The 27518-nt window shown below is 34.8% G+C and overlaps 1 protein-coding gene across 3 annotated transcripts; it reads left to right on the forward strand.

The window, feature by feature from the left end:
- Positions 7706-27429, forward strand: POU1F1 (POU class 1 homeobox 1). Of its 3 annotated transcripts, none has more exons than XM_021068539.1 (6): positions 7706-8138; positions 11474-11545; positions 19271-19495; positions 21469-21633; positions 22342-22402; positions 23197-27429. In XM_021068539.1, exons 1-6 carry the CDS (start codon positions 7928-7930, stop codon positions 23405-23407), a joined length of 945 nt encoding a protein of 314 aa, XP_020924198.1. In that variant the 5' UTR covers positions 7706-7927; the 3' UTR covers positions 23408-27429.

The following is a 27518-nucleotide window of genomic DNA, read 5'->3' on the forward strand; positions in this document are numbered from 1 at the left end:
ATGCATGACTGATAGGTGTTTTGAATAATGTCTGCTTCCAATGTAACAGAGTTTCTTTTCAGGCCATATGGCTGTATAATCTTCTCTTTAAAAACTGCTTTGAGTAAAATTTATCATCTTTTCAAAAGTTACGAGTTGTGGGAATACTACGTTTTTATTGTCACTTAGACTAACTGAATAAATTGATTTAGATTCATTTTCATAACCTGATGGGAATCGCCCATCTTCATTCCTTCTCTCTCTCAATCTCTAAGTGTGTGTATGTGTATATATACATATATATATACACACACATACATATATATATAATATATAAAATATCCACAAATTCTAATCAGTCTAATGTGATTTGAACTGCAAGATGGTAAAGAAAGAATACTAACATCAATTGAACACATCATTGAGTAGGGTTAAATTACTTAGTAGTGCCAGTAACCCCTACAAGAAATAATATCCATTGTATTTAAGTAATATACCTGGATACTAATAAAGTTTCTATAGAGACCCCCATGATGAAAAGATGAGAATGCTACATCTTACAGAGAATTAGCTCCTTTTCCATGTTTTCTCCCTGAAGTCATATGACAAGCAAAAAGTCAAAATAAAGAGATACATAGATAGAAATAGGGAACTATAATTAAATAAATCTCAAAATCAATATACCTTTTTCCTTAAACAATAAAAGGCAATATTATGTAGCTTGTTCAGGATTTAAATGAGTAGTATGGATTCCTATCTAGCTCCACTACTTACTGTATGCTTTTGGTAAGTCTTTAAGCTCTCTACTCCTCAGTTTTCCAGGTTGTAAAGTGGTGCCCACCTTACCAGATTAATATGAGGATCAAATGAAATAATATCCATAAACTACAGAATCTTAATAAGCATAAATATTTGTTATTTAACATTCACTGATTAATAAGTATTAACATGTATTGAGAACTTATTACATTCCAGGCATTGTTTTAAAAAAAAATGAGTATTCATATTATCTCCATTTTGCAGAAAATGTAAACTGAGACACCATAAGGTGAACTTACTTGCCCATCATTACACAGATATTAAGGTCAAGCTAGAGTTCAAGCCCAAACAGCTTGGCTCCAAAATTTATCTACATGCTAAACTATTACTATACTTTTCAACTCATTAAAAAAAATGTAGGAAAACTTGAAAACAAAAATGTGAAAAAGAAAAAACAAAGGATTCCAATTCTATTACCTGGATATAAATAGGCTTGAATATTTTTTCCTAATAGCATAATAGCATTTTTTCTGAGTTGGTATATTTTTTCAAAATCATTCTGTCAAAATGGTGTATTTTTAAAAAATAATTATTTGCTTAATTGAGAAGCTACAGTGAACTAATCAGAAAACAAATATGCCTCACCAAGATGTCTAATGTATTTTCTTTTACTACCTTAACTTGAAGTTGGTCTTTCTTCTTAGCTATTTGATAATTTTCAAATAATGTTGTAATTTTTATTAGGACCTAAGTAATTATAAATGAATCTATTGCAACATTATTTACAACAGCCAAGATGTGGAAGCAACCTAAGTGTTCATCAATAGATGAATGAATAGGATGTAGTATAGATAGATAGATAGATAGGGATAGAGATATCTAATGGAATATTACTCAGTCATAAAAAGAATGAAATCTTGACATTTGTGGCAAAATGGAGGAATCAAGACTGTATTATGGCTAAATGAAATAAATAAGATACAGAAAGACAGACACCTCATGATTTTATTTATAACTGAAATCTAAAAAACAAAACAAATGAACAAACATAACCAGACAGAAAAAGAGTCATAGATATAGAAAACAAACAGAAGGGAGGTGGGTGGAGGAAGGAGAGAAATAGGTGAGGGAGATTAAGAGGTACAGAGTTTCAGTTACAAATTAAATGAGTCACAGGTATGAAATGTATAGTATCGGGAATATAGTGAAAAAATATATAATATCTTTGTACGGTGACAGAGGACAACTAGACTTAATCATGTGAACATTTTGAAATGTATAGAACTATCAATCACCTTATTGTAAACCAGGAACTATCATAGTGTTGTAGATCAATTATACCTCAAAACAAATTCATAGGAAAAGAGATTAGATTTGAAGCTACTAGAGATGGGGGTTAGGGGAAAGAGATATTGGGTAAAATTAGCCAAAAGGTACAAACTTCCAGTTATAAGATAAATACAATAACTGTAATTACAATATAATTAAGATAATTATCACTGTTCTCCATTAATGTGAAAGTTAAGAGTACAGATCCTGAGTTCCTATCACAAGGGAAAAGTGTTTTTTTATTTCTTTAATGTTGTATCTATATGCACTGATGGATGTTCAATAAACCTATTGTGACAATCATTTCACAATATGTGTATGTCAAATCTTACGTTGTACACCTTAAACTTATACAGTTTTACTGAGATATACTGATGTTATATCTCAGCAAAACTGGAAGAAAGGAAATTTTTAAATAAATGAACTCTAAGCAGCATAAAATGTTAAGAGGAATTTTTTAAGGCTCCAAAATAACAAAAAACAACAAAAACAAAACATTTAGACAAAAGAAAATTTTAACACTTAAAATCATTAAGAGACTTACAAAGGAGAAAAATCAGCATATTTATATCATGCACAAAATATTACGTATGTCCGTGTCCAATACGAATTTTAAAAATAAATTTTTAAAATTTAATTATAAAATGATGAAAACACTGAAAATTAATATCTTAATATATTTTAGAAACATAAAAATTGATAAGAAAATAATGTTATTAAATGAAAGGATAAAATATAATATCCATTAATCAACAAAATAATAAATATAGCTAGCTAATATAAATATTAAAAAAGCATATTAGCAATAAAAATGCAAATTAAATGAAATAAAATGCTGTTGTCTTAGACTAATTGAGCCAAGTATTTAAACTTTAGTTTAATAATAACATTGAGAATGCAACAAAAATATCAGTTTACTGCTGCTTTGGAGAAATTGTGGAATAGCATTAGTCACATTTTAAAGGTGTTTTCCCAGATAAAAAAAATCCCTCCCTCACTGTCTACAAATGCCTGACCACTTTCAGTGCAAACCAATCCATTCACAGGTTTGGGCACAAGGAACCATGTTCTGTTTCTGGAACACAACATAAGACATGGCCAATAGGAATGTTTCTCTGAGAAATGGCAGTCTCTTTGGTTAAAAGCTTAAGGTGTGATCTGGAAATCTGGGTTTAGAGAATAAAAAAGTGAAAGACAGAGAGAAAAGGAGATTGGAGAGTCAGAGAGATGTAGCAGATGGCTTTCATTTCCTATTCAGTCTCTCCTGGGGCCTGACCTCCATAAATTCCAAGAAATCGCTCTATCTCCTAATAATAAACAATCACTTTTTGCTCAGCTTGTTCCTGAGATTGGAATCCAAATCATGATAGAACAAACTGTTTGAAAAAGCAACTTGGAAGACAAGCCTGGGAGAAAATATTTGCAAAAGACGTCTGATACTGGATTTTTATCCAAAATATATAAAGAATCGTTAAAATTCAACAAGACCAAATAATAGCCCAGTTTAAAAGGGGACAAACAAGTTCCCTGGTGGCCTAGCAGTTAAGGCTTTGGCATTTGATCCCTGGCCCAGGAATTTCCACATGCTGCAAGCAATTCAATTAAAAAAAAAAAATGGACAACGATCTGAACAGACAGTTGCTGAAGAAGATAAACAGATGGTAAACATATGAAACGATGTTCTACATCATATGTCATATGCCATCAGGGAATAGTTCATTAAAACCATGATGAAATACCACTGCATTCTGATTAGAATGGCTAAAGTCCAAAATACAGACAACACTAAATGCTGACAAGGATGTGGAGCAACAAGAACTCCCATTCATTTCTGGTAGGAATACCATGTGGTACAGCCACTCTAGAGAAGAGCTGGAAAACAATTTGGCAGTTTCTTACAAAATTAAGCATTCTTACCATGCGATCTAGCAATCTCGCTCCTTGGTATTTACTCTGAAGAGTTGAAAACTTATGTTCATATAAAATCCTACACATAGGTTTTTATAGCAGCTTTCCTCATCAAATAATAATTGATGATTCATCAATCATGAAAACTTGGATGTAACAAGATGTCCTTCAGTAGGTGAATAGAAAAAACATGGTACATCCAAACAATGAATAAATACAATGATAATTCAAAGCTAAAAAGAAAGGAGCTAGTGAGCCATAAAAAGATCTGGGGGAAATTTAAATGCATATTACCAAGTGAAAGAATCCAATCTATAAAAGCTACATACTATGTCATTCCAACCACATGGCATTCTGGAAAAGACAAAACAGTAAAAATATCAGTGGTGCCAGGGCTTAGGAAGGAGGGAAGGAAGCAGGGAGGAATTTTAGGACAGTGAACCTATTCTGTAGGATACTATTGTGGTTGATACAAGTCATTTTACATTTATCCAGACTAGCAGAATACACTGGAGTGAACTCTAATGTAAATGGTGGACTTTGGGTGATTACAATGTATCACTGTGGATTCATTAATTGTAACAGACATATCACTCTATTGCAGGATGTTGATAGTAAGAGCACTGTGCACTGTGCGGGGCAGAGGGCATATAGGAACTCAGTACTTTCTGTTCAGTTTTGCTATGAACCTAAAACTGTTCTAAAAAAAGTCTTTTTTTTTAAGCAATCTGAGAATGTTTTCAAGAACTTTAAAAATCTCATAAGACAAACTCATAATCCTACTTTTAAGAATATATTCTGGAGTTCCCATCGTAGCTCAGTGGTTAACGAATCTGACTAGGAATCATGAGGTTGTGGGTTCGATCTCTGGACTTGCTCAGTGGATTGAGGATCCGGCGTTGCCATGGGCTGAGGTGTGGGTCACAGAAGCGGCTTGGATCTGGCCTTGCTGTGGCTCTGGAGTAGGCTGGCGACTACAGCTCCAATTCGACCCCTAGCCTGGGAACATCCAAGTGCCGTGGGTGCGGCCCTAGAAAAGAAAAAAAAAAAAAAAAGAATATATTCTAAGAGAGGGATATTCAAAACAATTCTGCAAATAAATTATAAAAATACTGTGTTAAAAAAACATTTTGGACAAACAGTTAATTGCATTGTTATTTATAAAAGTGAAAAAAAAGCAATGCACTCAACAATAAAGAAGATTCTAAATTCCAATAGATCTATACAAATCAATACTATGCAAAATTAAAATCGTGACAAAAACTGATTTAAAATTTGATAGGGAGTTCCCGTTGTGGCACAGCAGAAACAAATCTGACTAGTATCTATGAGGACGCAGATTCAATCCCTGGTCTCGTTCAGTTGCCCAGAGACCCAGTATTGCCCTGAGCTGTGGTATAGTTCGGGTCGCAAGCACGGCTCAGATCTCCCATTTCTGTGGCTGTGGCATAGGCTGGCAGCTGTAGCTCTGATTTGACCCCTAGCCTGGAAACCTCCATATGCCATGGGTGCAGCCCTAAAAAGCAAAATAATATATAAAATAATAAAATAAAATTGATAAATTAATGGTTTATAATATTGAGAAGACTATAATGGGAACGTTACTCCCTGGTTTTATACAATATAAACTGTAACAATCTGGTCTGCACTTCACAGCACAAATAGTTAAATTATTTAAAACTATTATTAAGGAAATTATGCCTAAGACTGAGATTTTAGAATCTTACCCTTGCAAACTACTGGTATAGTCCATTGTTGTTCCAGGCAAGTTTTACAGCACTTCTTTTTATCATTTGGTTAATATACTTTACCAACATATTCCAATAACTCTAAACATCTATAACAAAGTTATTAGGGGTAATTTTTCAAGTGTTTTTCTCTCTAAATATCATGTAGTTTACTTTTTAAAATATTTGATGCCCTATAAACTTCTGATTTTCTTAGCCAATTCTCTTTATAAACCCATTAAAAAATACTTTTTTTGTGGAGTTCCCATAGTGGTGCAGTGGAAACAAATTCAGCTAGGAACTATGAGGTTGCAAGGTCCCTGGCCTACCTCAGTTGGGTTAAGGATCAGGCATTGCTGTGAGCTCTGGTGTATGTCCCAGACACAGCTCAGATCCTGCTTTGTAGCTGCAGGCTGGCAGCTGTAGCTCAGATTCAACCCCTGGCCTGGGAAACTCCATATGCTGTGGGTGCAGCCCTAAAAACAAACAAACAAAAAAAAAACAAAAAAATACTTTTTTGTACATGCGAACTCTGAAAATTACAATAATTCTGCAAGAGCAAAATAAATACTTTTGGTTACCTGTAATCTTCTTCTCTCCTAAGAGAACTGCTAGAACTATAAAAATAGAGAATTCAAAAGGAAAATATGTAATCTTTAGAATAAATATATTTCAAGTAATAGTTAATGATTTGGGTAACCATTATGTCTTTTTTTCTACATAGGAGTGTAGTAACAGAGTTTCAAGTTTTTAAAAGTGCATTCTCTCTCTCTCTCTTTTTTTTAGGGCCATACCCATGGCATATGGAAGCTCCCAGGCTAGGGGTCAAATTGGAGCTTCAGCTGCCAGCCTACACTGCAGCCACAGCAACTCCAGATCTGAGCTCCATCTGTGACCTACACCACAGTTCACAGCAACGCTGGATCCTTAACCCACTGAGTAAGGCCAGGGATCAAACCTGCGCCCTCATGGATACCAGTCAGGTTCATTACCGCTGAGCCACAATGGGAACTCCTGGAAATGTATTCTCATCAACACTAACATTAAATTTAGCATAAAGCAATTTCAATTTAGGCATTCCATAATATAAAATTTCAAACCATCTAATGCAGAATGTCCTTGCTTATATCAGTACTATCTATACCTGTTGGGTTACTTCTAGTCCCTATAATATCCCTAGTATACAGTCTAAAGGCAGTATTGCATTCATTCATTTATCTGGAGAAATCATGATCATTGTGAAATTGTGATGCTGATATTAATCTTCATATGTTATTTGTAGTATACTAATTATTCATCCTCTTATAATGTCAAGGTATTTTGTGTGGAAAATATGTACCCAGTTCAGATTCTGGAGTGAAATGGCTAAGATCAGAGGCTCTGGCACAGTCAAGCTGAAGGAGGATGGTACAGATCTACAGAGAAATGAGATTTATTGGAATCACTCTACCAAGTGCCTAGAATAGTGCTGACATCTAGCAAGAGTATACTAGGTGTACATTCCTGATGAGTAAATTGAAATTAAGGGAGAGATACTATCGCTCGTGTCCCTCTTTACAAATTACAATTTTATTTAATATTTTACCATTTCTATTATATATAAAAATTCAGTTCTTCTTGGTAGTTTCTCAAAATTATATGGAATGTGAATCAGTAGTTGGCAATATATTAATTCTCACATTTAGTCTTCTATGCTTCTTTCAATCTAAACTTAACAATTCAGTTTCTTAAAATTATGTAGCATGTACTTCTCTGTTTTATGTTATTTTTCAGATTTAATGATTAGTAATCAAAAATCATTGTCTTAGCAAAAAGACACCTAGAGTTTTTCAATTAATTGTAGCATTACTTATTTGAGGGACACTTTTTTTTTTTAATATTCCTTTCTAAAAGATCTGAATTACTGAAGTTGTCAAAGTTTAAGATTTCTCCCTTGCCCTCAGTCTCTATACAAGAAACAGCTTCCCCTCTTGGGCATGCATTATATTTGGGTAAGAAGGAAGACAGTCCAGATTGATAAAGCAATACCCCTGGGAAAAGATGATTAACATGTATAAAGGGATTTCCTTGGCGCATAAATACCAGCACGCGCCCTCCCAGTGCTTCAGAACCTCCCTGATGTATATATGCAGGTAATGAGATTTGAAACGGCCCTTTGAGATGACAATATAATAAAACTCTGAACTGGGAAGCAGCAGTTCTCCTCATTTTTCTACTCTCCCGGAATGAGTTGCCAACCTTTTACTTCGGCTGACACCTTTATACCTCTCAATTCTGAGTCTTCTGCAACTCTGCCTCTGATCATGCATCACAGTGCAGCAGAGTGCTTACCAGCCTCCAACCATGCCACCAACGTGATGTCCACAGGTACTGACTCCAATAACGGTCTTCGGGTGGCTGGGCCTAGAGATGGTCAGGATGGACGCTTTGAATCCTGTTAGTTCACACTCTCATTGCTTCTTTTATTTTCCCCTTCATTTTAATTTGTGTTAAGTTAAATATTCGGGGTGTTCAAGAAGCCAAAACACCTAAGAAAAATTTCAAGAAATATTAGTAAGTGTAGTACTTTTGATTATTGTTGGTTTTATTGTAAAGAAAATCTGTTTCCTATATAAGTTAACAGTAAGTTTGAAAAACATTTTTATATAAACTCATACGGATTAAGGGCAAAGCTGAAAAATAGTGTGAAATAATTCACTGTTTAAAAGGTGTTACTCCCTTATCTTAGAGGTTTATTTGGGTTTTAGATTACATTTACTACCATGTCTCGAAACAGCCTCAGAATAAGCACAACCAGATGATTCCCAATAGCAACAACCATGGGTTTCAAAGAATAAAATAATTCAGTGTTCCAATAAACTTATATTTTTAGCATAAATAAAAACTCAGAAATCAAATCTGGAAGCAATATAATATTTAGAACCCAAGAACTGAGTTGAATATTCTCAAAACTGAGTTCCGAAGAGACTTCATCTTCTAAGCAAGTTTTTTTTCATACATAACTTTCTTAAATAAAAATTAAACTTGAGAATTAAAATATATTGTCCCAAACACAACCAAGAAAGTAAATATGTTTGTTAATGGGTCTATTTTTTTATGCAGTAACAAAGCGCTTTGAAGTAGATTTATGAAAAGTCTTGAGTAAATGTTTCCTGTTTAACGGCACTTTCCACTTGTTTTCAAAGCAATCTAAATATGAACTAAATTTTATATATTTAAAAATAAAAATTTGAGTTGATAGATTTATATGCCAATTTAAAGTATCAAGCCTTATATTCTATTATAATTAAGCAGCATCCAAACTTATATGTAAGCTTGGCATTAATCTTCAGCTGAATTTAAAAGTATCTAGAGATTATATATCTAGATTTTGGTAAAACTATTAATGTAGAGATTTTTCTCTACCTACTATAGATTCTCAGAATTTAACTAAAAATATACTACAGAAAATATCCTCAAACATATTTTTGGGAAAATATAATAAAGTATTTTTATCACTTTACATCAAAGAGGTATGATATAAACAAACAATTATCGCATAGTTAATTGTATATTTTAAATAATAGATATTTATATAGGTTGGGATGAGAAGAATAATATGTTGTTTAATCTACTGTGTGTGGATAGGATTTGGTCAGAATAAAAATAAAATTTGGTATTGAGGTTATAATTAAACAAGTTTATTCTCAAAACCCTATTTATTTACTTAAAAATAAATAACATATTAATAAGTTAGCCTATCTTTTATACTATTTCCCCAAGATGGAGAAACAAAAAGTATTTAAACCTCGGAAGTAAAAAAATTCGTAATCAGTAAAAATGACCTAACATGTTCTAAATAAACATAACATTGATTTTATAAATTTTCCATCAAATTGTAATCATATACACCTACTTGTCTAAGTAAGGAATTAGAAATACTGAGTACAATGATAAAAGCACTTGGATATTGACTGTGTTTCGTATTTATTTGTTTAATTTGGGAATGCATTGTAATCATTATAGTGTAAAATGACTTCAGTTCTCTCTACTTGTCAGTTGTAAAGTGAAAATTTATGCAGGTATTTCAAAATATCAAAAATTGAGCTATATGGAGAGAAAATGTGTTACTCTCTGAAGAGACCTTATGTCTTTAATCACTAGATTATATCTTAATATTTTCAAATGATTCTAAATCTGTGTTTTATAGTAGCTCATATTATTCAAGAAGATACAATTATATTTATGAAAATTCACTACTATGAAAATTCAGGATATGGTGGGGGAAAAAAGAGAGAAAATAAAACACATCAGGAAACATTGGCTAGTGATGTTATTGTCAGTGGTCCATGTTCTTAGCCAACTTGGTGATTCATGTTTAAAGCTTGACAAAAGTTTGGCGATTCAAATTTACTTTCAAAATAGACATTAATTCCATGAGACCTATCACTATTTATAAATGAGGTTGTGTTTGTATGCCAGGTTCAACCTTTGTAAACCTCAAGTTGTTCAACAATCTATGAACTTTTTTTTTTTAACCAGCTTTATCATTAGAATTGTTGAATTAGTTGTGTGCATGCAAAAAACCTAAATCTCATGATTTCATCATCAACCAAATACATCATACCTTGTCACAGGTTTTTCATAAACCTCTGAATTTAATGAGGTTTTATGATTGTATTCAACTAAAGGTTAGTTTCTCTGCCATTCCCATTCTGCCATTTGTTAAGGCAAATAAGCAGAAATAAAGACTGTTCAAGAGTTGATTTATGAGAGTTCCTGCTGTGGCACAGTGGGATAGTGATGTGACTTGTCTGTATGGAGGTTTTTGTTTGATCAACCTCCCCATGCAGTGGGTTAAGGATCCTGTGTTGTTGCAGCTGTGGAGTGGGTCAAAGCTCCAGTTAAGATTCGGATTAGATCCCTGGCCCAGGAATTTCCATATACAGTGGGGCAAGGATGTTGACTGAAAAACAAACAAACCAAAAAATAGTTGATTCCTATATTCATTGTTACAGAAAAAGACCATTTTATAATACCATGTAAAAGAATTTCGGAGTTCCCGTGTTGGCGCAGTGGTTAACGAATCCGACTAGGAACCATGAGGTTGCGGGTTCGGTCCCTGCCCTTGCTCAGTGGGTTAACGATCCGGCGTTGCCGTGAGCTGTGGTGTAGGTTGCAGACGTGGCTCGGATCCCGCATTGCTGTGGCTCTGGCGTAGGCCGGTGGCTACAGCTCTGATTCAACCCCTAGCCTGGGAACCTCCATATGCCGCGGGAGCGGCCCAAGAAATAGCAACAACAGCAACAACAACATCAACAACAACAACAGACAAAAAAAAGACAAAAAAGACAAAAAAGACAAAAAAAAAAAAAAAAAGAATTTTAAGAGACTATCCTCTAGTTAGTTTTTTTTTTTTTTTGCAGTCTCTATTGGGTGGAACCTGCAAGAATTCTCTAACTCCTAGTTTGCTAAGGTTCAAACTGGTTGGTCATCCCAACACAGAGCACAGGATAATTAATGAAGGCTGTAGTCCACTTTAACAACTCATGATCTCATTACTTGAGACAGATTTCAACCCCTAGTTTTAACATACTCACTAGAGAACTACCCACAGATAAGAAATTATTGGCATATAACCTTAAGAATAGCATAAATGTGTACTTTTGAAATAAAATGAATGTGTCTTGAATCCTCATACATTTTCTTACCAGTCCCGTCTATTTTGTCTTTGATCCAAACTCCTCAATGTCTGTGCACATATTTCTTGGTGACAACACTGGGAAACACAGCAACAGGACTTCATTATTCTGTCCCTTCCTGTCATTATGGAAACCAGTCATCGACCTATGGAGTAATGGCAGGTAAGAAAAATTGTCTTCATATCTGAGATTGAGTTTTGGGACACCTAGGTGGATTTCCTGGATGAGGGTATCAGGACCAGATTATATCAGGAAATTCAGATTTCTTGACCTTGGAAATTTCTGGTAAAACCACTGTGTATTTAAGGGTTTACTGATCTGTATGCCTTTAGAAATCGTAATTATACCTGACTGCCCATATTCTGCATGGCACTGAATGGCTATGCTTCTTAATTCTTATGTTTGTATGATTTTTATTCTGATTCACAACTGCCAAACAGCTGATTCTCATTTTTTATGCCATCGGGGGGCTTACCTACAGAAATAATAAGATAGCCACTAGGTTAATGTAGCTATTTAAATTCAATGTAAATTAACTAAAATAACATCAAATTTAAAATTCAGTTCCTCAGTTGCACTGGCCATATTTCAAGTGCTAAATAATCTTATGTGGCTGTTAAAGCAGACAGGACTGGCTTCAACATCCTCCTCATCTCAATACTTCTTTTGGACATTTAGGCGATGGAGATAAATAAGACATTGAAGGCTAAGAGTGATTTGCAGGTGCTTTAGCAGTCGTTTTTGTTTCAGTCTTTGTTTTTTTTGTTTCTTTGTTTTTCTTTCTTGTTAGGGCTTCACTGGCAGCATATGGAGGCTCCCAGGCTAGGGGTCTAATCAGAGCTACAGCTCCCAGCCTACACCACAGCCACTGCAATGCCAGATCTCAGCCGAGTCTACAACCTACACCACAGCTCACTGCAACGCCGGATCCTGAACCCACTGAGCAAGCCCAGGGATCAAACCCACCACCTCATGGTTGGTTACTAGTTGGATTCGCTTCTGCTGCGCCACAACGGTAACAATTTGAATCTTTGGCAGCCCTCTCTGAGATGCTTCTGAGTCTTAGATGAGATTGAAATAGTTGAAGTTACATATCTTTTTTCCTTCTAAGTAAAGCAGCACTAGATACAAGATAAATTATTTGTTTGTTGACACTTGTATAGAAGGTATTGACAGCACAAATCTTAAGGAAAATAAAATCTGATGTAAGAGATCCACTCATCACAAAACTTGTGACTTAATTCTAGACTATGTCCAGGGAAAAAATTTTGTTGTGCACAGAGCGTTGTTTTTTTTTGTACGTATTCTTTAATCTTTTTTATTTATTTCTTCAGCAGGGAGAAAAATACTATGGGTGACAATAAACTACAAAGGCTCTATGTGAGAATGTTTGTGTGTGTACATGCATACTTGTGTGATATTGAGAAAGTCTGGATAGAGAAATCACACATTAAGGAAATCTTTTCTTGTGTTTTGTTATCCATAGCGGGTAATTAAAAAAATCAAAAGTGAGTTTATGCCTACAAATTTGAAATAACGTTGAACAAAGAGGAGTTCCCTAGTGGCCTAGCAGTTAAAGATCTGGCATGGTCACTGCTGTGGCTTGGGTTCAATCCCTGACCTGGGAACTTTTGCATGCTGTGAGCATGGCCGGGGTGGGGCAGGTGGGGGGAGGAATACAGCAAATAATTTAGTTCACCAACTTTTAATTTCTCAAAATATCTGTTTCAGACTCATTAAAACATTAAAAGTTTAATATAAAATATCCCGGAACAAATTAGGTTCTCTTAGATTCTATTAAGCAGCACTCTGAATAAATTTGTATCCTCACCTTTGTGGTAAAATGAAACTGATATTCTTAATGGTTACCTTTAAGTCCTGCTAACTCTTTTTAATAATTAAGAAATAAGGAAAGCCATATTTTTCTTTCCCCTTTAAAATGGATCTTTTATGATTCATATACTGAGTAATCAGTATCCATGGTTAATAAGAACAGCTGACATTCTTGAAGAACTACTTTCATTATAAAACAGTAGAATGATATGCATTTAGCCACTAGAGGTGCAGGCAGGATGTTTTCTATGGCCTCTAATGACCTTTGATTATGGAGACAAGAAATGAGAAGCTCATGGCCAAATGCTGCTCTTTCTTGGAGGAGATTTGTTGTTCATTCACAGTAATTCCCAGGAACCTAACTTTAGGTGCTTTCTCTACCAAGCAAGGGGCAGCAGTGGATTCAGGTTAGTACAAAAATAAAACTAGGCACAGACCAAATGTTTCAAGATGGTTTTTGCTATCACTTCCCTCCCATAAGATGCAGGCCAGTGGCTGCTGGCCTGGTGACTTCACAACTGGCCTGAGAAATCTAACATCCTCCCAGTTTCCAGGATTGGTGAGAATAGGCCAGGTTCACATGGAGAGTCTGCAGGTAGCTCAGATGGTGCTGGTACAGGTTCCTCTGGCAGGCACTCAGCAAACTCTATTCCTCATTACAGTTAAAAAGGAGAGGGCCCAGGAAAAGCCCTTTAAAATGATTCAAAGCCTGGGTTAGTGAAAATCAAGAAAAAAAAAAAATGGTTGTCCTAAGATTGAGAGTTATCACTGTAGTCAAAATAAAATTAAGTATATTTTGTCACTGAAAGAAAAACTCACCATGGTAAGCATAGAGATTATATTTGAATATTTTTGAGAGGAACACCTTTAAATTGTGACATGCTTTACAATGTGTTAAAATGTCACTGTTTTGACATATATCCAGGATTAGCCTGTGTATCCTGGCAGATTAAATCCTGGGAAATCTGAACCCTTCTGCCATTGTCCCCAGAGACGCTACGCAAATTGAGTTATAAAACACAGCAACTCAGAAGATTGAAAAGGTATAAAATGCAGAGAAACCTGGTTGTCATTTGAATTTTCTGAGAAGTCTCAAGACAGTCATCAAATCAGCCACTTCCACACAATCCACAGAAGTGTCTTATCATCAACAATCAAGACAGGTTCATTGTCACATACTCCATATGAAAGTGGAGCTGCAGAAAGGATAGTATTTCAAAGGGTGTAAAATTGCTTTATTTGAATATGGTTATTTTATTATCATACTTTGATGCTTACATTTAATTTGAGCATTTCATTAAATTAATAACCTCCTGGAAGGCAAGAGCGATAGCCAATATTCTGTAAAAGTTGGTAGGGAGGACTTTAGTCATTGGATGAATTCACTGTGCCTCATAGTTTAGGTGTGGGGATACCAGAGAATGACTGATGCACTGAAATGAATTAAGCCACACCAGGAACTAATTACAAATCTCGATCAAGTCAGCATCTCAGAATGTCTCTTCATATCCAAGTTGTGGTGGGTAGCTTCCCTTCAGATACACTTGCAACTAAATTCCTTCTTTTGTCTCTTCTCTCCTGAGAACTTAGAGTATTCAACAGTGAATTATAAATGCTATTCAGAAGTCTCTCCTAGATAAGCACAAAAGGAAACAAAATAAAAAAAAAAACCCTTCAAAACTCTCATTCCCTGCGTACCTGAGATTGTGTCTGTTCTCTAAAACTGGGTGAAAGTTAGAAAACAAGTTTAACGAGCTGTGTTCCTCATCCACTGTCCTGTGAAAACTGAGGTAACTATTATTTAGTAATGATTGCTAAATCCTGCAAGGTTATGTAACGTAATGGCCACCTAAGACATGCTGTAAGAGCCTTTGTGTAAAAACTAATTTTAACAGGAAAGCAAAATAGCTGATGTTTGGGAATTAATCAAGAAAAATAATGTTTTGGTTTTTTTTTTTTTTTTTTTTTGACAATTGGATCACAAGGGAAAAGATTAGTATGGCCGAAAGTGCCTTTTCTACCTGGACTAAAGCAAAAGGTAACAGAAATCTGTTTGACAGTGACAGAGAAATAAACTTTGGAGTCTACCTCTTCCTTCTTGTCTTTTTTCTCCCCTCTTTTTTCCCTTTTTTTCATTCTTTATTTAGTTTTATTTTTCCCTGACTTGCTCTGGTTGTGTTGACACTAAGGGAGGGAGTAATTGTGACCATCTTTTGCCTCTGGATCTTGAAAAAATTTCAGTAGCATTAACACCTTGTTTTCCCTATGTTTTGTATGACTCTTTCTCAACTACACAACTGGGTGATTGTAAAGCAGACCTAGGCCTTATGTAAACAAATGGGCGTGGCCATTCTCCAAATCAACTTAATTTACAAAACCAGGCAGAGGACCCCTGTTGCTCGGGGATAGGATGTGCCAATGCACAAAAGAGAAACAGGAGTTCCCATCATGGCGCAATGGTTAACGAATCTGACTAGGAACCATGAGGTGGCAGGTTCAATCCCTGGCCTTGCTCAATGGGTTAAGGATCCTGTGTTGCCGTGAGCTGTGGTGTGGGCTGCAGACTCGGCTCGGATCCTGCGTTGCTGTGGCTGTGGTGTAGGCCAGCGGCTGCAGCTCCAATTAGACCCCTAGCCTGGGAACCTCCATATGCCTTGGGAGTGGCCCTAGAAAAGGCAAAAAGACAAAAAAAAAAGAGAGAAACAAAAAAACCACAATACAAATTTATGATTTGTTATATGTTGTCATGCATAAGGAAGTAAAGAAAAATATATGGAAATACTCAAATGCACTTTGCTGTACATGTCTACGGTAAGGTGGGAATTTTTTACTGTGTCCCTCTGCCTGTCAGCATCTGGCAGAGCCATGCTGCAGAAGAGCAGTTTGCCCTGTATCATGGGGGCCTTGAGCCAGGTTCCCTGTAAGGCAAGCCAGACCTCGGCCTCCCCATCGCCTGCTTTAAAAGACTTAACTCTGTTCCTCTCCCACCTCCACCACCCAAGTTCAGAAAGGCTGTGGTGGATTAATCAGCAGTGTGAAAATATGCTTTGGGCTGTAAACAGTGTGCAAACACTTTCAAGCTATTTAGGTGTATGCTTGTTCTAGGTTTTTAGAAAATTTTGCTGTCACGTTTTGGAAATTGTGAGAGACTTCTATTGCCTGTGATTCGCTGTGTCTTTTATATTCTTCCTTTCCCCTCCCCTCCCCTTTTCAATAATCTAAGCTTTAGAAAAAAACTTCAAAGTATCTTGGCACATATACCATACCGATCACTCCCCACTTCCCCCCCGCCAAATAGGATCATATGATAGAAGCCACAATTTGTTTGGCTGTGCATATGACCATCAAGAATTTCTGTTTAAGGTTAGTTCTAGGAAAACTGTGTCCCTGTGGATAATTATGGATACTTTCACTTAATGAAAAACAAAAACATATTACATACTGTGTTTTCCATTTTTCTCTGGATGCCAAACCTTGGAACATGGTATTTCCTGTGTACTTTTTATGGACCCATGTTCAAATTAATTTTCTAAATGTCCATTTTCTAAAAGTATTTATAATGTATAAACTAGCTTTAAATTTTTCCAGAAATAGATGGCACACTTCCAATGTTTTAGTAAATCATTATGGTACTTTTGTCTGAAAGTGGAATTTTAGTGTAGCCAAATGTGTTTAAACTGCATAAGTCTTTTAAAGTTATTTGATTTCCCTGCGTACAGACTACCTGAAAAATGAACGAAGTGATTATTTTGATGTGGTTTATGGCAATGTTTATTGGAATTCAGATCTAGTTTCATCTGTACAGTGAATTCCTCAAAGCACTCAAGGAAAGTTATTTAACTTGTTTTTATTTAAATTTTAAGTTGTGGGTAAAAAATACATATCTTTTCTACCTCATTTGTTTACATAAGGATAAGAAGATAAATGTAAAATGAAGACAGCACATAGATTTGTAGCAGTGTAGCAATAATCAGCAAGAAAAATTGAAAATAATCAAAATTGCTAACAAACTCAGACTTTATGTCATATCATATGAATGAGATGCAACAAATGACATGTAAAATAAATAATTTGACCTAGGTTAAATGAATTATCCAAAGTTTCCTAAAATACATTAAATGTGCAAAATCAAGCAGCAGACTGGTTTTTCCCTGTTTTTACTGTTTCTCAGAGTATTTCATCATTAAATGTTTTAAGCGACAACTGATATTTCTGAATGATGAAAGAAGTGAAGATTTTTTTTATATTTGTAAGAACAAACTCTGAAAGCATAAGCAAAAGAAAAGTCATGAGATAATATTAAGTAAACGTTAAAATGATCAGTGTTCCTTTTTCTATATTAGGCTTTTCTTTGACTAGTAGAAATCTAAAACTAATTAGAAAGCTGAAAATGAAATCTAAGGTAATAAACATTTTCAAAAAATGAGCTATGTAATAAACATCGATACAATTGTTTTTTAAATTTTTATCTGGTCTGTTCAATATACCACTACCAAAGCAGAGAATGGATGATTAACTTTTTAAAAAGCAAAACTGGATAATTTTGATTTGTAAAAGCAACAGGAATTGTTGCAGAAAGGAATAGTTTCTTTCATATATTTTTTACATCTGTAAAACAGCCAAATTAATTTTATGCTATTTCGTTTAATTTTTCAGTTGTATATGTATTTTGCTTCAGAAAAATAATATAGTCTGTTGCATGGGGTATACTTTATAATTACATTTTCTCATATAAATAATATAAGCAAACAGTTTTCTGACTTACACTATTCCTTGCTCATTACATATTGTTACATTAAGATTTATATATTCTGGCAAGATGCACTATTACCCATGTCTGAATTGTGAATGTATTTCTAGAGAAAGTACAGGTAGCATAAACTCAATGTGTTTTTTTCAGTAAGTTTCTAAGAATGACTACTGTATATATTCTGTAGTCATTTATTTTTAGTTTAAACATTTATAAGAAAAATTATTAATAATTGAATATTTTAGTCACATCAAAATGTCTTGATTATACATGTGTCACTTTATATAAATTAAAGTGAAATCTCTATGAATAAATGTGTAATGTACTGATGAAGAAAACAAAAAGGAAAATGTGTGGGAACTTGGCTTATACTACCCCCTCATTCCTGCTCCCTAACTGAGACAAACTCTTCTTTCCAAATGACAAATGAAATCTAGAAGCAATTAAAAAATTAGTCTTTCAGCATTTTATGATTTATCATTGAACTCAATGGACTCAATGTTTCATCATTTATGGGTGATTATCATTTCTAGAACTGCACCCGTCTTTCCCACTTATTTTTGCCTTTTTTATATAATCATCCAGGAATGATGCCATTATATACTTTTTAAGAAATGTTGTTGCTGACTTTCTAATAGAACTTTAAAAATTATTTTTGTTAATGTCTATTCACTCCTTGAGTCTATTTAACCATATTAATGTATTTTGTGTTCTCAATTTTTTTACCCGCCTTTATTAAATTTAAAAAAGGCATGGTTATTTCCCCTTGAAATGAAACATTTACTGATAAAACAGTGCAGCTTCTTGATACTGTAAAATTAACTTTCAAATCCTAGGAAAATTTGCCAGCACATAAGTAACACTTAACCATGTGACTTGATTATAACAAACCTCAGAGATTATTTGTTCAAAGAATTAGGAAAACAGAGGTAGAAATATACATTCTGGTTAGAGCTGAACCTTAGATTCCCAGGAAGATATGTCTTTTAAGAGGCAAAAATGATGGAAAACTCACACTTCTGTGAAATTTGCTTATTTCTATTTGAATTATTTGCAAGTCTTTGCTTCTTTCCTTTGGCTTTGCATTATCTTTGTTTTTGCTGCTTCAAAGGAAGGTGAAAAATAAATCATCACACAAGAGTAGCACATCACTGAGCTACTCTTCTACTTCAAAAGACTGTCTGGTAACCTTTCAGAATTGAGACCCACTGTTATAGAATAATGGGCTCTAATGGGCCAAACCCCTGCACATATAGAAATGGGGGATAACAACAAATGGCACTTTCCTTTTCTTGTTGTTACAGGGAGCTTAACCCCTTGTCTTTATAAGTTTCCTGACCACACCTTGAGTCATGGCTTTCCTCCCATGCACCAGCCTCTCCTGCCAGAGGACCCTACGGCCGCTGATTTCAAGCAGGAGCTCAGGCGGAAAAGCAAATTGGTTGAAGAACCAATTGACATGGATTCTCCTGAAATCAGAGAACTTGAAAAGTTTGCCAATGAATTTAAAGTGAGAAGAATTAAGCTAGGTATGTTTTTGTTAAGAGCAGAGGGGCCAAAACTTGGTCTACAAATTCTTACTCTGTTACTGTTCAATTTCTTGTACTCAGTGCAGGAGGCTATTCTCACTTCGCATCTCTACTATGGATTTAAGTTACTCGAATTATGAAAAACCTACAAAAATCTTCATTTACTTCTAAATTCTTAGTAGCCAAAATACATGGATTTTTTAAATTAATGGCACGCTTTATCAAAGATTAGTTTGGAAGTGTCTGTTTTTAACTATATTTTGAATATATGATACATTGATATGATTCAAGGGCTAAAAAATATAAATGAAATGTATCCTTTCTGCTTGTCCTTCCTGTTTATCACTGTTGTTGGTTTCTTGTGTATCCTTCCGGATATTTTATGCATAGACATAGACATATAAGCAAATACATATATTTCTTCATATAGATATTTTAACTATTTACTTTGGAGAGCCTTTAGTATTAGTTTTTAGAGAGCTTTAAATTCCATTTTATGAATATACTACCAGTCTCCTACCAATGGAATTTAGATGGTCTTCAAGCTTATGCTATTAAAAGCAATGCTACAGTGATTAACTACATGTTATTTTGCACCAATATAAATATATGTGTAGGGAAAGTGCTAAAAGCAAATTGGCTTGATCAAAGAGTTTGTGTTATTTGTTATTTGGATTGATGTTGTCAAATCGGTTTCTAGGGCAGTTGTACCAATTTTAACTACCACCATGGGTATCTCTTTTGCCACCCATTGGAATATGAGCTCTGTGAAGGCAGGGAGTTTTTTTAATCTTTTTGTTTCCTCCTTATTGGCATAGCCTTAGCCCTTAGAACGGTGACAGACACATAGAATAAATACATAGTTGTAGAAGAAAAAAATATAAATCCTTTGGACCTTTGCAAATCAGGTCAAAGTGGTATCTAATGGCAGTTTCATTTTAAATTTCTCTTATTAGCAGTAGAGGGTTAAAGGATGTTCTTTCATGTGTTTGAGTCATTTGTAATTCCTTTCCTGTGAATTCTCTGTTCACAGCCTTTGATCGCTTTCTATTGAAAAGTGTTAACGTAAAAAACTACAGTGATTAACCTTGATTAGATTTATGAAACTGTATTTTTAATGGATTGAAATGGTAGTTCAAACTGCACTTGTGGAATGAACTATCCATAGTTTGTAATGATATTTATTGATGGGCATCATATGTGATCATTGTATGCATACCGGTATATACCCTTAGGCCCTGAATTAATGTATACTTACTATTTGTAATAAAAATAGCAGTAGGCATGTGTATAACATTCATTTTCAATTTGCTATTTGTATTGCTGTGAATGTTTCAAATTCTATATTGATGGCTTATATCAACTTGCATTCTAAAAATGTTTGAGACAGTCTATGAGAATTTTTTGCCTGGAGATAGAAGCATTACCAAATGACATAATAAATATGCTTGGAGGTATACATAAAAAGTTGTGTGATCAAAGTCTCATAATAAAACACCCTTTTCAGGAAAGTAAACACAATTCTTGGTTTTATTTGATACCCTTCAATCTGTGGACTTTTTTCACTCTTCTGAGATACAAATATTTGTGATATAGCACCATATCTTTTATGAGTAATATACTATATATTTTTGAGCATATACCATATTTGACAATGATTAAGAATTTTTAAAGTGTCTTCTAAAGCATTTATGACACATATAAACCATTTGGCTAACTATTATGAATGGCAGATATTCCTACCTGAATTCTTTGGACTTCTAAAAAATTTATTAACTGGAAAGAATATTTTTTTGAAATACTAGATAATTCTATACTCAACCTTACTGTTATTCTAAATTGACAACAAATATATGGTTAAAGGCAGTATTTAATAGTTGACAAAGAAAAATACATAAATTTGTGAGATAATGGACCAAAATGAGTGTTTCTTAAAAAAACTGAAGCTAATGGTCTTTGTTGTTCTTTCACAGGATACACCCAAACAAATGTTGGGGAAGCCCTGGCAGCTGTGCACGGCTCTGAATTCAGTCAAACGACTATTTGCCGATTTGAAAACCTACAGCTCAGCTTCAAAAATGCATGCAAACTAAAAGCAATATTATCCAAATGGCTGGAGGAAGCTGAGCAAGTAGGAGGTACTAAAGCTGTGCTTCAGGAGACTGTGTTTTAACCTAAAAACGATGGCTTTCATTGGTTGGATTAATGCTAAAGCAAGAGGTTTGAGGTTTGGTTTGGTTTTTGAAATGAAAAATATCTTGTTTCATCACATAGCAAGGCAAGTGCAAGTGTAGAAATAATTTTTACTGAAAAGATAGTAAGAGAATAAGCTGTGTATGGAGAGCTTCTGCACAATGTAGCATGGGTGTGAAGTGATGAAATTACTTTTTTAATACATTTAGATTTTTTTGCCCAATGCTATATACTATAGCAATTGTACATGAATCATTTTATAACCTAATATTAGTGTAGCCAGAGCATCTGCACACACCAGTCTTCCTAGAGAATAACATAGGCAATTTCCAGTGAGCAATTTAATATGATATTCTACTTATATTAATGTCAAGGATGGATAAAGATCAAGGTTTGAGCATTTAGGGCAAGTGTTCCAACAAAAGGTACGGATGATTTAAAGACAGTTGTTTTGCAAACTTAGTATTTATTTCTGTATTAACATTTTAATCTAGGGCTTGTAATATAAAATGAGGTATAGTGCAAAAACAACACAAAAATGTATGGTGATTTTATTTTGCAGTCTTATAAAGAAAAATTGAAATCAAACACTGATAATTTTTTTAAAAAGCCCTACTTTGTTCATGTAATTATTACTCTTTTCCCCATCACAGCTTTATACAATGAGAAAGTGGGAGCAAATGAAAGAAAAAGAAAACGGAGAACAACAATCAGGTATCTTTTGAAAAAAATTTTTTTTTTTTTTTTTTTTTTTGCTTCTCAGGGCCGCACCTGCGGCATATGGGGGTTCCCAGGCTAGGGGTCTAATCAGAGGTACAGCTACCAGCCTACACCACAGCTGCAGCAAGACCAGATTCTAGTGGCGTCTGTGACCTAGGATCACAGCAACACTGGACCCTTAACCCACTGAGCAAGGCCAGGGATCGAACCAGCATCATCATGGATCCTAGTCAGGTTCCTTAACCACTGAACCATGAAAGGAACTCCTACTTTTGAAATATTAAATTACTAGAGAAGAAATAGATACTTTGAAAATAGAATGAGCATTTGAACATAACATAGGGGCAATACAACATAAACATGAGTAGCGTCAATTGAAAAAACAAAATACAGGTTTTATTTTGGTTGGCTAGTTGTACACAAAACAGTTCACTTATTCTAAATAACTTTAATAATTTCTAGAGACATTTAGAAATGACTGCAGAATTATTTCCTTCTCAGAAAGTCAGTGCCCTCTTGTGGCATAAAGTAGGATACACATAAAGTCTAAGTTCCCCTGCTTATTTCTTCCTGTGACTCTGGTAAATGTAGCCTGCATAAGAAGAGCATTTAATGTTTGACAAACTGAATGTTTATCTTTGGTGAAGAGCTTTGAAGGTGTCTTCAAATTCTTTAACTTTTCTTTTTATGTTAATATTTAATAAATTCAACCTAACTTAATTTTGATCTACCAAAAACATCCCTAAAACGGCATCTCCCTCCTTCTCTTGTCCCATCTCACCTCCCAGTATTGCTGCAAAGGATGCCCTGGAGAGACACTTTGGAGAACAGAATAAACCTTCCTCTCAAGAGATCTTGAGGATGGCTGAAGAACTGAACCTGGAGAAAGAAGTAGTGAGGGTTTGGTTTTGCAACCGAAGGCAGAGAGAAAAACGGGTGAAAACGAGTCTGAATCAGAGTTTATTTACTATTTCTAAGGAGCATCTTGAATGCAGATAATATTATCTATTGTGTAATAGCCAGTTTTTCTATTTCTCATTCTTTTCTCTTCTCCAGCCAAAATAGAAATTAGTTATTTGCTTAGCTTTAAAAAAAAAATCTTATCAGTAACTTTTGCAGAGCCTTTTCGTTTCTACTTAAAATACAATTTAAATTATATTGATGAATTATTCTCATAAGCCACACTGTACATTATAAGCTAGACTAATGGAAGTAAAACAATGATTTTTCTCTTTCTCAATAGATCTCTCCCTTTCTCCCCACCCCCACCTCCATACATGAGTGTGCAGATGTGGTCTTTTAGTTTAAAGGCTTCTTTTCCAAAGGTTGTATATTTGCTTTTTAATATTCCAGTCAATAATGTCACATAAAGAACATCACCAGAGAGGATCTTATTAGAAAATTCTTTAACCAATGTTCTGGTTACCATCAGCTCTAATAGTTCGTTTGAACTAACAGTTTTGCATTTAAGAACTAGGGGTGCCTTAGAATTTTATTATTGCATTTAGGAATAAATCTGAATTCCAAGTGACACCTTTGAAGTTAACATTTAGGGCACAGAGCCCAAAGAATTGTTTCAAAAGAGATTTGTAGAAATATTAATTTATGGTCTTTTTATTCTTCCCAGACACTAGCTTTTTTGATGTTTAGCTATAAAAAATACGCTTTATAGATGCTTAAGCCCCACATTACTATTTCCGTAAGTTGCAACTGTTGAGGGAAGAAATCTAGCTTGTTTGCTGTTGCTTCTCCAGTGTCTGGGAAAGTGTTTACTCACAGTGGAAATTTAATCTTTGTTGAATGATAAAAGGGGTGTGCTCTTAAGAATGGCTACAAATTTGACAGGTGTCTATAATTTAATAACATAGCATACTTTTGAAATCTCACAACCTAAAACATCATCTGAGCTCCTATTAGAAGAGATGATCAGAGTTCCCGTCATGGCGCAGTGGTTAACAAATCCGACTAGGAACCATGAGGTTGCGGTTCGGTCCCTGCCCTTGCTCAGCAGGTTAAGGATCCGGTGTTGCCGTGAGCTGTGGTGTAGGTTGCAGATGTTTGCAGATGCAGCTCGGATCCCATGTTGCTGCGCCTGTGGCGTAGGCCGGGGGCTACAGCTCCGATTAGACCCCTAGTCTGGGAAACTCCATATGCCGGCCCAAGAAATGGCAAAAAGACAAAAAAAAAAAAAAAAAAAAAAAAAAAAAAGAAGAGATGATCATGTTTGGTTTAATTGGTTAGAATATGATTTATTCTTTTTTAAAAAAAGTTTGATTTATTGAGATTTCCAATTCAGGGAGTTGCACCTTAGTGAACATATTTATTTAACTTATAAAATTGTATGCTATACAGAATAGGGAATATAGCCAATATTTTATAATAATTTTAAGTGGAGTATAATTTATAAAAATACTAAATCACTATGTTGTATACCTGAAATTAACCTAATATTGTAAATCAACTATATTTCAATTTAAGGAAAAGGAATGCACTCGTTTGAAACCTGTAGGTAGAAGCAAACTGTAATGTGATATCACTATCAAATAGTGACTTTTCTGCATTTTGAATGTAAATCTGCTGGCAATGTTTAACTTATTTTATAGAACAAAATGGGAATAAGTAGACTAAATTTTATTATTGACTTAGAATGTTTACTAAGCTATACTGCCCAGTCTCTTGCTTTTTATAATATCAATAAAGATCAAGCATTATATAGGTCATAATCTATGTAGATTACAAATATTTGTGCACACATGCTCAACATTAATTGCTTGGCTAGAAACTGTGATATAAATAAAAAAAAATTAGTTTTCAGTGGCCTGATCATCTGTGTTTAAGTACACATCTAGAACCTAGGAGGTGTTAAATACAATATAAAGGCTTTTCTTATTAAAGAGAAAATTCCAAATTATTCAGCTATGTGTATTTATAAATACTTTATCTTGAAACTTCACCTGCTTAAAACATACAGTATAGGAGTTCCCACTGTGGCTCAGCAGTAACGAACACGACTAGTATCCATGAGAACACAGGTTCAATCCCTGGCCTCGCTCAGTGGGTTAGGATCCAGTGTTGGCAAGAGAGCTCTTGCATAGGTCACAGACATGGCTGGGATCCCGCGTTGCTGTGGCTGTGGTTTAGGCTGGCAGCTACAGCTCTAATTCAGCCCCTAGCTTGGGAACTTCCATGTGCCATGGGTGCAGCCCTAAAACAAAACAAACCAAAAAACCACACAGTACAGAGTTCTCTGGTGGCCTAGTGGTTAAAGATTCAGCGTTATCATTGTTGTGACTGGGGTTCTTGAACCCTGGCCCAAATTCTACATGCTGCAGGTGTGGCAAAAAAAAAAAAAAAAAAGAAAAAGCAAAAAACATTAACTGGGAAGGGATTCTTTAGTTTGCAAAAGACATGGTAAAATGTATATGCATATACACATAAAAATACATATATGCATGACTTTTAGGCTTGCAAATGTAATGCAGTATAAATCCAGAATAGTGACTTTTGAACTTAAAATATGAATTTGTTAGGAATGTTTAATTTGACTTAATACAGCAAAAATAAGTATTTATCTATGCTTAGTCATCATTACAATGTTTAAATCATATTATCAGGTATTTTTCTATAAAGTCATTCTTTTCAAGTTTAGATACAATTGGCACTGGAAAACAGTTTTTCCTCCCAAAATATTTTGAATCAATACTTAATATTGAAATGGCAATTCTTTAGTTATTTAGCTATTTGCTGGTTGTACATGCACTGGTATTTACTATTAACTCATTTGTATAGATGAGTTTTGAGACTATTTTTCTCACTATATTGAAATAATATTTTAATACTTTTTAAAAAAATAGAAAATGGTTAATGTTATCTAAAATCCCAAACTGCAATTAAATAAATGACAAATGTAATTTACTGTGCAGTATATATGTTCATACATTTGGAAATAAATGTCAAAAGCTGACTTTAGCCACACAGCCTTTCTACCTCTTGTTTTTATGAGATCTTCTATTGTAAATCTTCAGGAATTCAGTAGAGTTCCACTGAAACAGAAAGATCTGTTTGTCACTTACACATGGTACACTTGTACCCACAATTTTACCCTGTAGAGGTGGCTGAGAAACTCTTTCATGGAATTTACCTTTCCATCTCTAATGGTGAAAATATTTGTTTAGTGAAAAGAAATATTTTCTGTGTTTGAGGACAGAGGGGTGTGTGTGTGTGTGTGGTGAATGGTGAAAGTATTTGTTTAGTGAAAAGAAATATTTTCTGTGTTTGAGGACAGGGGTGTGTGTGTGTGTGTGTGGTGAATGGTAAAAGTATTTGTTTAGTGAAAAGAAATATTTTCTGTCTTTGAGGACAGAGGGTGTGTGTGTGTGTGTGTGTATGTGTGTGTGTGTGTGTGTGTGTTCTCAGGTTCTTGGGAGAGTGGCTTGGCGGGGAAGGGAAGTGTGTGCTGTTCCATCAGGAGAGTACCTGAAATGAGGCTTCCCAATCCTCAGGCTTCCTGGAAGGCAAATTTAATCCAATTTATTCTTGAAGGAACTGAGTTAACAGGAACAGTCTTAAACACCTTTAAGGGTCTCAGCTTCTACAGAGAGGAAATTAGAATGCTGATCTTTTTGCAGCTAATTTTTCTGTAGCTGCAAAACCTTATGTACGAAGAAGAATGGCATCAAAGGAGAAAAACACCATTGGTAGGTCTTTTTTCAGATGTGCACATACACTGTTTTAATATGGGAGTGTATCAAATAAGAAAACATATTTAAATCAGACCCAACGGGGGAGTTCCCATCATGGCACAGCGGAAACAAATCTGACTAGGAACCATGAGGTTGCAGGTTCAATCCCTGGCCTTGCTCAGTGGGTAAAGGATCCGGCAACGGTGTTGCTGTGAGCTGTGGTATAGGTCACAGATGTGGCTCGGATCTGGCGTTGCTGTGGCTGTGGCATAGGCCGGCGCCAACAGCTCCAATTAGACCCCTGGGAACCTCCATATGCCGTGGGTGTGGCCCTAAAAAGTCAGTAAAGACAAAAAAAAAAAAAAAACAACAGACCCACCTGGATCAAGCTAGAATCATGGCTACTGGGCTAGAAAGGGATGTACATG

Source organism: Sus scrofa, chromosome 13 (assembly GCF_000003025.6).
Source record: "Sus scrofa isolate TJ Tabasco breed Duroc chromosome 13, Sscrofa11.1, whole genome shotgun sequence".
NCBI classification, from domain to species: Eukaryota; Metazoa; Chordata; class Mammalia; order Artiodactyla; family Suidae; genus Sus; species Sus scrofa.